At 24.9% G+C, this 12487-nt stretch overlaps 1 protein-coding gene across 1 annotated transcript in view; it reads left to right on the top strand.

Moving 5' to 3' along the window:
* Positions 1-12487, top strand: part of LOC111683180 (carbonic anhydrase-related protein 10) — an 86125-nt gene that overhangs the window by 19477 nt on the left and 54161 nt on the right. Inside the window, exon 2 of the mRNA XM_046946533.1 lies at positions 5813-6248. Coding sequence (XP_046802489.1) covers positions 6191-6248 — 58 coding nt within the window. The 5' untranslated portion in view covers positions 5813-6190. The remainder of the gene's footprint in view (positions 1-5812; positions 6249-12487) is intronic.

The following is a 12487-nucleotide window of genomic DNA, read 5'->3' as shown; positions in this document are numbered from 1 at the left end:
TTATATTTGTATAACTATTTATATTTTTCCCACTACACTCTCTCTTTCATTAATACTGATATTTATGGGAAATTGAGAATTTAGTTTAGAACTATTTATTGATATATTTTTAGAAGAATATATATATATTTTAAATATAAATAGCAAATATTTTTACTACTGGGATAAAAAAGTAAAAGTAATTAGAATAATAGAAAATAATATAAAATTCAACAATAAAATTTTTAACTCATCGATATATTTTTAAGCTGTAGATTTATATATAAATTTTGAAAATTGTGGAAAAGCATTTTAAGCTAAGAATGTTTAGTTTGGATGCTACTGATAAAGAAAAAAGCAAAATATCAGATCTTATTTACACAGTTAGTTTCAAACTAGCAATAGCTGTAAATAGTTTAACAGCAATACACAAATTAGCTGTAATATTCACAGTTGAAATAATTCCTCAACTTAATTACGTTATTCCAAATGTCATGGCTAACACTTGTGACAGTTTTTGTTATGTTTGTGTATATCGGTTTAATTGACTCTCATAAATTTTTACTCTTTCACCTCTAAAATATTATTATCATATTTGCATTGCCATACTTTATACTCACAATAACCGTTTTTAATTATAGTTCCTTTAAACAACAAACCGTTTTTATTGGTTTTAATTAGTGCATTTAATTATTGTTCCATTAAAACTTTACTTTTCCACTATGTCTCCTACTAAAAAGTTTTTTACACAACATGTTTTTAATGGAAATAATACGAGGTACAAGTCCTCATTGAACGAAGAAGGTACCAAGGTAACGGCAATAATACATATTTTATAGCCGTATTTGGTATTTCCTTTCCATTGCTTTTTTACACTCCTTTTTAAAATGAACTGGTAATTTGTTGCTTGTTTTTATAATTAGCAATTTGTTGTTGTAATTTCTTCTCACTGCATTTTTTACAATACAAACATAAACTTGTAGACGTACTTTTTACATGTGTGTTTGTATAAGTAAACGAGTATGTGTAAAATAAACTTACCATGATTCATAGCGAACAAAATGACAAACGTTCATACAGTAAAACCCTGCCAACAATTTCTATCCAAGTTGTGACCATAAGGTAACAGCTTAACGCTTAAAACAATCTAATTCCATATAATCTGAGTGAATGAAAAGTGATCCTGTTCGAAAGAAACTGTTCTGCCTGTTTAATACTTACTTGATGAGTCGTTTTCTTTTCGGTTTTGTGTCACATTTTTATAAAAAAAAGTATGAAAAGTATGAAATTGGAAAAAATCCCAGAATCTTTAAATGTTTCTAATTTTACACTCTTTTTAATATATTTTCTTAATTTTTCTTATCTTTAACTTTGTGAATAATTTGAAATTTTATTTATACTCACAACTGATCACTATAAACTTAATAATATATTTACTCTTCTCCTTCCAAATTTTATGGGCAAAAGTAATTCTGCATTCAATTATTTTGTTGGTGTATTATCTAATTATTATCATTTACGTTTCCTTTTGACATATTAATTCGAACAAAAATTAAACAAAAATAGCATAAAAATTGAAAAGTAATAGAACTGAGAAACAGAATATTGAGACTAAATAGTGACTATTTAGTTCATGTATCCAAAATAAAACTCAAAATTGATGGCAGGGAAGCAACAACACAAAGTATAGAAAAAATAAATGAGAAAAGGCAAATAACAAGAAAAGAAATCTCAATTACATTCATGACTTGACATTAAATGAAAAATGCAAAGTACTCGCAGAAATTAAAATCAGGTTATAAAACAACAATAGAAATTAAAAACATAAAGGAAAATGGAAAATAATAAATTATCACAAAGGTCAGTTTTAAATGACGTATTTTTCTACTATATTTTTACACTTTTATGGTGACACATTAAATGTTGAAATTTTTTTAGTTCACTTCTATTAAGGCGTATACGTGATATATAGATAGACATATATTTTAAAATCAAGTATACGTTCTGGTTAACCAAATTGTTGTATGAAATTATAAACATTTTTGGAAAAATTTTAAATTCTTAGAAATTATTTAATAAACTTTCTTTTAGCAGAACATGTTTGATAAATTCTTACAAATTTTAATAGAAAATTAAAAAAAAAAAATATTTTTTATAAAATTTTTTCGATAAATCCTCCTTTTTTGGGAGACTTTTTATACATTTTCTTTTTTATTGACAATTTTTGATAAATGGACTTAATTTTGGAAAATTTTTGATAAATTTTGTTTTTTTTATAGAAAATATTTTAGAACACTCTTTTCTTTATTAAACATTTTTAATAAATTATAGTTTTTATAGAAAATGTCTAATGTATTATCATTTTTATAGAAAATTTTGAATATATATTCTTTCAAAATTTACGTTGTATTAAAAAACTTGAAATAAATTCCATTTTTATATAGAATCTTTTTATTATATAAAATTAATTATAAATTCGATTTTATTGCAAGTTTTATATGAACTATTTTTTAAAAACCAAATATTTGAAAAAAATAATGCAAAATCGTGAATTTTAATAGGTTCTTCTTTGGGCGGACAAAAGGGCCATTTGTTTTGCGCCACAACTATCAGTGGGGCATGAAAATCTATATTATTTTTAAGTTTTTAAAACATTTTTTTTAATACTCTTTATTTGCACATACATATCAATGCAATCTGTGTTGTATTTTCTTATTAAATCTGCTGATAATTTGTTCTCCTGAAACAAAAAAAGAAAAATAAAAATAACTAAAAGTAATTAAAGTTAAAATTTTACTATAAACATACAAACAAAAATATGTCTAAGGACACACAACTGCATTTAACTGCTTGAGTAATAAGAAAAAGAACTAAAAATTTAGAGTACCAGACCGACATATTTTATAAGGAGATAATAAAATGTTTTTATGGATATATTAAAAATAAAATTAAAAACATTAAGGACTCGTATTTTTTCCCAATTAAAAATACTTTTTTTAAAGTAATTTTTCAAAAATTTTGTTTAATTCGGTGAGTATTAATGTATATTATTGCAAATTTTGATAAAACTACATTTTTTTAAATACTTATTTTTTTAAACTTAAATTTAAATTTAAAAAAAATTAATAATAATATAGATAATATATATAGATTATTATTAGATATTATGCTTTACTTTCTTATAAATATTTGCCATCCTACTATTTTTGTTTAATGCTACCATGTGTTAATTCATAATAGTGCACAATTTTAGATCTTTTTCGTAAATTATTTTATTTTATAATGTACATTGGGGAATATCCCAATTTTTGTAATTTTTTGGCATATCACCACGTGATGGCATATGTTGTATAAGTAATGAAAATTTTTTGTTTGTTTGTTGCTATTTTCTTAAGACTATAAGTTTGAGTTGAGTTTTATGATCATATTTGTTTCAATCATACCTTGGATACTTATACGCCTATTTTACTGGATTTAATTTCTTAAAAAATATTTAATAGAAAAATCTGAGCTTTAGAATTCGAAATTGATTTTAATAAACAAATGTGTAAATATTTATATTAAAAAAATAACGTCGTACTTTATAAAATTTTGCTTTACCACCAACTTGCAAACATTGTCAATAGTTATATCCCTAACGTACGTACCAAAGTCATACATTCCTATACAGAAAAATATTGTCTCTTTGGTTTCATTTGTGTCGTTCTATCCAACTTTTACTACAAATTTCTTCCAACAAACTAATAATAATAAAAATAAAACATATTTGTTATTGTTATTATTCCAAATAAATTCACATGCATAAAGAAAGAATTAAACAATAGTGTGTGAGTTTTAAAACATTAGACAGATTCTTCTTTTTTTTTAAAGAAGCAGGCAGCTTTATTTTAAAGCAGACTTTAGTGGCCCATGTATTAGTATTAATGTTCAAAAAGTGCATTGGTTACTTTAGTTGCCCTATGATCCACCTTAAAACTATATTAAGGAAAAAAAGTTTTTTTTTTTTTTTTTCAATCGAGCAAAAGATTTTAAAATGATATTTATTTCTCCTATAAAAAATTGATTAAAATTATACAAGGGCCACCTTAATTCATATTTTGCACACAATTGGATATTGTTTTGTTTGTTTTAATATTTAAGGTATTGCATGAACAGACCTGTATTTATAGTACTTGCATTTATAAGAATCCTTGGAGAACTATCAAAGGCAAAGTAGTTCTGTATTCTTATATTTCTTATTCTTTAATATCGTTTAAGTTGCAAAACTTGTCAATAGTTCCCAGGAAAAACTTTACTTACTATGGCTACCATGAATAACTTTTTAAAGACTTACTTTGTAGGTAAAATCTAAAACTACTACTTTTTCTCAATTTCTCTATTTTTAGGCAATTTGAAAAGAAAATAATATTTGTAGCAAAAACCATTATTTGACTCCGAATAAAACAATCAAGTATATAGATAGATTATGGCGAACTGTGAGACGGAATGTTCCACGTTCAAATACTGTCTGTGTCGAATTTGTATTTTTTTTAAAATTTTTTCATAAATTGTTCTATATATATAACTCAACTTACAAAGCAACTTATTAGCAGGGAAGTAGCCTTTCTCTCGAATTTTACTTACTTTTGGTGTTAAGTTTTTGCTGTGTTTGCTTTTATAAAAATTTTCGGAAAAATTATACTTGAAAAATTTCGAAAAATTTGTATTGAAAAATGTTTTTATAAAAATAAGTTCTATCGTTTCTTATTTTTTTAATTCTAATTTTTGTATAAAAGTTTTCGAAAAATTCTCTTTTTAATTAAAAATATTGATGAAATAAATAGTTCCATTACCGTTCCATAGAACGTACGTCGACTCCATAACGCTTCTACAGAACTAGAACAGAATATTATTTTAAATAGTTAATTAAAATATTTCAAAAAAAGACATAACAAAAAATTAACTTTGTTGCTAAGTAAATATTAAAGTAAACTTAATTTTAAAATACAAAGTATCAAGTATTTTCAGTCAATATTTTGCACATTTTCCCAAAATTGTTATTAAAATCAGAAAATAAAAATCCTTATTATTTGTTTAACTGTCGGTTTGTTTAGGTCATTTAGTTAGTTCGTTACTTTGAAAAGTATGAGTAAATGTTTGTGTGTATAAGTATATGAAATTTTCCATAAGTGTGTGTAAAAGGTTTGCTCTGAAGGCAAAAACTATGGGATTGTTTGAGTTACTGAAATGAAAATGGATTTTTGGAATACATATACATATGTGTGTATATATAAATCACACACACACACCAACATAAATAAAAAAACATACACCAATATTAAAGTTCCACAATACTTAACTACATTTTACTCCAACCGTATTCTACAAATGAACTGAACTTAAATTATATACATACATATGCATGTATGTCTATATGTTGAAAAATGTGGTATGTAGTATGTAGGATTGTATACATATACGAGTTTATTTGCTTTCAAGTTACGAAAAACTAAAGCAAAAATATTCATTCCTGCAACATTTATAGTATTTCAAGTATTGCATAGTTTTTGGTTTTGAAAATTGTAGATTTTAAGAGAATAAATGTGGGAATCCTGGAGTGTTTTATGTTGAAAATAATAATCATAATAACAACAATAATCATAATTAAACTGAGTTTGAGTGTGTTTATAGAAGTGCTATTTTTAAATTAAAAAAATATTTAAATCCTAATTTTCTTTACGTATGTATGTTGAAACAAATAAGTTTAGAATTTAAATAACATAATTTCTTTTTTTCTATAAATATTTATTTAAAACTAACAAAATTTTCTTCTAATTTTTCTCTCTTATTACAGTAAAGTGAAAGTCTTTAAATTCAAAATAATGTTTGGTTATTAAATTTGTTAAAAGGAATACATCACATTAAACTGATATGAATTCTATTGGATGAGAATATACATATCTACAATCATAAAAAATACAAATAGAAATAATCATAAAAATAATAAGCAAATATTATTGAAGAAATATCACAGCTTGATTGTTGTGCTTTCTCAGCTCTTTTGTGTATTTATTTGTACGTTCATTGTCTTGACAATGACTTCTTGACTGAGTCATTGCTGTGTTTGGTTTGCTGCATCCACTTCTAACTAGAGTAGGAGGTGAAAATAACTTCCTTTAACTACGTTCTAGCAATATACTACCGATTTACAACTATATCTCACTGATGAAATATGGATTTTATACAAATATTATGCAGTTATTTCTTAGCACTGCTAACAAAAACACATGGTAAGTGAAAAACATTTTCTTATGTATTCTTTTTCTATTCAATTCTAAGAAAATTTGGTTTTATGTAAGATTTTTGGGTAAACTATGGCAAAGTTAATCGTATAAAGTGTTTTGAAAATTATGATGGATCATAGGCGACCATATTTATAACATGTTCAAAAAAATGGAAAATATTTTTGTGGTTTATTGAAATAAAAACTTTCAATTGTATTTCATTTGATTAAAGATACAATATTCAAAGAAATATTTAGAATATTAATAAACCGTAAAAGATTGTTGTGCCCAGACTTTGTTGTAGGGTGTAAAACAAGAACAGCCAAATACATTTGTTAAGGAAAATTACATTTTACTTGGTTACATATGCATGTTTGAAATAATGTAAAAATGTTTATACAATACATATGTACATATTAGTAAAGCCCTAAAATTACAAAAATTGCACAATTTAACGATAATTTCAAGTGAGATTAACTCAGGTTTCAAAAAACTCAATTCTATAAATAAGTTTAAACAGTATCAATAAAATGGAAAACCTCTGTAAGAAAAATAATGTTGTTTGGACCACTAATTTGTAGCAAAACCTATTCCTATATGATATTCTTAAAAATGTAGTGTATTAACTATATAAAATAACAATATTTTCTGTGCCAATAGTATTTTTTAAAAGCTTAGACCATGCTTTGGTGCTGTTTTCCATGTAAATTTAAGAAATAATGATCTGAGATCGGTTTAAATGTTTGATATTTGGCGTAATGAAATTTGGTGACTTTTGCTTGAAACAAATGAAAGAGAGAATAAAGATTAGTTTTATTTTTTCAAATGTACAAAATACCCTTGTTACAGAAGTTTTGTAGACTCCTCAAATGGATTTATAAAGCCAAATCTTAAGCTTAGAATGACTTTAAGTTCTCGCAAAATTCAGTGTGATTATAAGAATCGTGGGGACTAATAGAGGGAATAACAAGTAAGAAACTATAGTCGGACGTGGCCGACCATATGATACCCCACACCAGTTATGCATAATAAATGTTATTTATTTTTTATAGTAAAGCATTTATCTTCAATATTAAATTGTTCTATAAAACTTAGTTGTGATACATTTTATCGTTATACCTGTATATTTAACATAATTATGAGCTCAGAATAGGCTTTGTCCTTATGCCAAATAAAACGTTTGTGCCAAATTTCATCCAATTGCGACCTGTACCTTGCGCACAAGGTTTACATGGACAGCCAGCCACACGGACGGATAGACGGACATAGCTTATTCGACTCAGAAAACGATTCTAAGCCGATTGGTATACTTTAAAATGGGTATAGGTCGAATATTTTTGTATGTTACAAACATCAGCACAAACCCAATATACCCTCCTCAGTAAAGTGGTGTAGGGTATAAAAAAGAAAATATCAGAAAATTATTCCATAAACAGCATTATATTTTATAAAAGACAAGACTTCATTTGATTTATAAAACATATATAAATAAGTTTTTTTTTTAAATAAGGACTTTAGTGTCTTGTGTTAACTACAAAATACTCTTTCTACTTAAAAAATCTTTTTAAGAAATTTAAATTTTGTGTTTGAGCCCTGTTACTACATCTATATAACTTTAATACATATGTATGTATGTATGGATATATGAATGTTTGTGTGTTTATGTATGCATTGAAAAGTTTATTTTGTTTTGTAATAGTTTTATGAAGAATATACTTTATGAATAATTCATGCTTGACTTTTAAGAAAAATCGTTTTGATTAAAAAATCAATTTTTATTATATTTGAATATTGTATATTTATAGAAAATATGTTTGTATTTAAATTAAAGTAGATAAGAAAAAAAATTACTTGATTTTTTTTTTTTTTTTTTTTGAAAATTAGTAGATTTCTTAACTTTTAACAAAAGCTTGAGAATTAAAAATAACAAATCATTATTGATTTAATATGAGGATTATAAATATTCCTTTAATGAAATTGAAACAAAAAAATGAAATTTTTTATGAAATATTGCTAATATTAAGTAGAGCATATAAATCATTTTACTAAATAAGGTTAATATTTTATAAATTTCAATATATATTTAAGAAGTTATGATAAAAGAATTTACAAAAACATTCTGATTACTAAATATTATAGAAAATATTATGAACTCTATTTGTTTGGCAACTTTCATTTCCGGCAGTATCTCTTTCTTAAATGATCTTAGATAAATTAGTTTTATATTCCTATGAACAAAATAAAATCTACCCAAAAAGAAAAATGTTTTGGCCATTTATTTGATGACAATATAACGTAATTTTAAAGATGACAAGAAAAAGTTTGGTACTATGCATAATTGTACTTGACTCAATAGAACTGAAAAGCCCTTTCGGGGGCTTCAGTTGTATGGGATCCGTTTAACCGTTTCCATAGGCTTTGTCAAGTTATTTTGAACGTTGCAACATGTAAGGCGTACAAATAGACTTAATCGGTTCAAAAACTACTTATATTCTCTCACTAAAGTTATTTATGCTATTAATAGAAGCATTGTATTGAATTCTTTCATTTCTGATGCTCTTGGCAATACTGATTATTACTGTTATTGATAATGTAAATGTTAATTATATTATTACTCTAAATGTCAATCTTAATATTATTTTTTCGACAAATAATTTAAATCTCTTTTTAACCATTATAACCGATTATGGTATACCACTAAAAATTCTTCACAAATTTAATAAAATATTAAAATTTTATTTCAAATTTTTTATTATTAAAAAAATATTGTCGAGATTCATTACTTAGTTCTGTATTTATTGTTCTTTTATAGTCATTTTCATGAAAATTCTGACTGCATTGTGTGTTTAACTAATAATTAAATTTGAACAATATCAAGAAGAATAAAAGACAAAAAAATATTAATTAGTTTTAAAGCCTCAGGTAAAACAATTGTTTGTGTATGTGTTTCGATGCAATTGTAAGTCTGTGTGAATATATTTGATAATAATTACACTTAAACAAAAATACCACAATAAGTTTGTCAGAGCACAAGAAATATAGATTTGTAGAAATTTACAAACATATATGTATATGGATGTGTGTGTGTAAATTTCTAAACAGATGATATAAATAAAATTCAAACTAATTTGTATGCTACATTTAGTATCTTTATTATACAAATTTATAAATTTATTTTAAACCACAGGCAGTTCCTTGTAAGTGTCTGAGAGACAGACATACAGACGGATAGACATGACAAATTTTCTTATAACATCATAATTACAGAAGTGCCCAACCGAAAATATTATCATCAAAACACTTACACACATACAATACTTACTTTATACTTATATAAGTATAAATGTATTTAAATATTTGTTTTAAACAATGAATTTGAAAAAAGAATATCAAATTAACAGGTAACACATTTCAAAAGTGACAAGTACCCATTTATTGTAGCAAATGTATTAATAATATTTCGCACTAAACCATTTTCCAACAATTTCTAAAATATTTTAAGTTTTCTTTCTTTTCTTATTCGTCTATGATACATTTCACATTACTATTCCTTAACAAATAATCATTTGTTTTATTTTCACAATATTTACTTTAAAGTACATGCATTAAAATCTACAAATTTACTGAAAATTTTTAACATCTAGTCAGAAAATAATAGTATCATATAGTTACAGCAACAATTTGTAAAACAAAAGATACTTAGTTTCAAGTGCATTAAATAAATGTCTGACATACTGACGATAAAAATAAAAAACATTGTATGCTACAAATTATTGGTAAAGACATTATGCACACGTTTCAAAACAGTGGGCAAATTTGAATAACATATCTATACATATACAAATGAATGTGATTTCCTAAATTGCTGAACCGATTTTGTGTATGTCTGGAAGTAGGCATGGCACCTCCCATATAAAGTATCACCAAAATCTGCAAAAGTTTTAGTTCTGTTCCATTTTAGTTCTAGAACTTATAAGATTCCTAATAATAATTTTAAAATAGCCCTTTCAACTTATTTCTGACTTGTAACCATAATTTTAAATAAATAACATAATAATGTATATAAATTTTATTACACACTGTATTTTCACAAAAGTCACAAAAGTCATATCAGATATGAAAAAGACAAATCGAAAAGAAACAATATTGTCAATTTAAATGTCAAATTTAGCAGTAAATATGAACAAAATACAAAAAGAGAATGTTTCTGACAACTTAAATTTAAGTTAAATTAAACATAAAAGAGCATTTAAAAGTCAAAAGAAAAATAAATCATTATTTTTCAAAAATACTTAAATGTATAAATGTCTACGTATTTATTCCTTACAAATACAGGTGTACATATTAAAATATGGTCAAGATTTAAAATATTTGTTTTTTTTTGTGACTTTCAAGAAATTTTGTTAAATAATTTTAACATATTTATTTCCCATAAATTTTTAGGAAATAGCAAACACTTTTAGAAATAGATACAAACAGTAATAAATATTGGTGAGTTTTATTTACAATTTCTAGCAAACTATCAAGGTTAAAATTTATAAAAGTCCAGACTGAACATTTAAACAAATTCCCATTAAGGTATAAATTACATAAGGTATACCTAATGCTCCCTACTTGCAGGCATAGAAAAACGACCTAAAATGGAAACAAAAAATATTGTTTAAATAAGTAAAATGCAACAACTTTAAGCTAAAACTTAGGCACTGGTTTGCCCTCTCCCAACAACAGATACTGTTAAGTCGGCTTTAAATTGTGCCAGAAAAAAATAAATAAAAACAGGTGCAAACAAACTTCTGCTTTTAGCATTTTCTCAGTGCACTTTTTTTGCTTCCAGCAAACAAAATTTTTCAAATTCCTTGCTTCAGTTACTCGTAGTGTTTTTGCTCCATATGTTTGTGTGTGTTTCATTTTAACCATTTTGTTTTATTGTTGTTGCTGTTCCTGCTGCTGTTGTTGTTTTTACTCCTTGTTGTGCCCCCGATTTTTTTTTGCCTTGACTTTTAGTTTTTGCATGCAGTTTGTTGGAAGAAAACATTAACGATTTTTTTATCTTTTTTTGTAAAATATTTTATATTTAAGAAGCTCTAAATTCTAAAGACAACGAGTAAAATACTTAGATTAAAGTTACCATAAATTTAATGGTCCATAAATCAGCTGGCAAAGTGCAAAGCCAAGGTAAATAACAAACAAACAGGCAACAGTGTAGAAACATTTCGTGCCATTTTAGACGTGAGCTGCACAATTTAAAATTTTGAAATTTATAGAAAATTTTGGGAAAAATAATTGTAAAAATAAATTTGTATTAGTATTTTGAAAAATTAGATTTATATATAAGATAGTGGTGAGAAAACTAGATGTTGGTGATAAAATATTATAAAATTTCACGTGTACGTAAGCAAGTTGTTATATTTTAATTAGAAATTTATATCGTTTCTAGTTCAGTTCAAGTTCAGTTCTAGTTCAGTTCTAGTTCAGTTCTAGTTCAGTTCTAGTTTAGTTCTAGTTCAGTTCTAGTTCAGTTCTAGTTCAGTTCTAGTTCAGTTCTAGTTCAGTTCTAGTTCAGTTCTAGTTCAGTTCTAGTTCAGTTCTAGTTCAGTTCTAGTTCAGTTCTAGTTCTAGTTTAGTTCTAGTTCAGTTCTAGTTCAGTTCTAGTTTAGTTTTAATGACTAACGTATAGTTTTTATTGTATTGTGAGTTTTTCAATTAATTTATTTTAGAATAAAATATTTGGCTTAGTAACTCAAAACTTTATAAAGGTATATATAATAATTTTTATTTGCTGATTTTTATTTGCATCAACATTTTTGTCTATCCCTTTTACAATTGATTATCATTATCACAATTACCAAGGTCATACAAATCATAACCTTTATCAATTAATAAATCATTATTTTTAAACATTTTATACAAGATTTATTTAAGAGTATCACTTGTCAAACGTAATATATGTACGAAAATCCTTAACATTATAACATAAAAACATCAGACATTTATAGACAACAGTAATAAAACAACAAACATAAATTATTTAATGTTTAGAGTGTTGTGAAGTAAATTATTTTTTTATGTTTTACATTTTTCTAACCTCTTTGCCTTAAAAAAAAAAGAACTCGTAAAATTGAAGGAGAAATGAATTGAAAACGAATACAGTTTTTAATAAAATGATTTCTTAAACGTAAAACATAAATCTTTAAATTACCATGTATCATGAAGAATATGGTAATGAAATCGTACATATACACATA

The sequence above is a fragment of the Lucilia cuprina genome, chromosome 3 (assembly GCF_022045245.1).
Source record: "Lucilia cuprina isolate Lc7/37 chromosome 3, ASM2204524v1, whole genome shotgun sequence".
Classification (NCBI taxonomy): Eukaryota; Metazoa; Arthropoda; class Insecta; order Diptera; family Calliphoridae; genus Lucilia; species Lucilia cuprina.
This window is presented reverse-complemented; position numbering and strand designations above follow the sequence as displayed.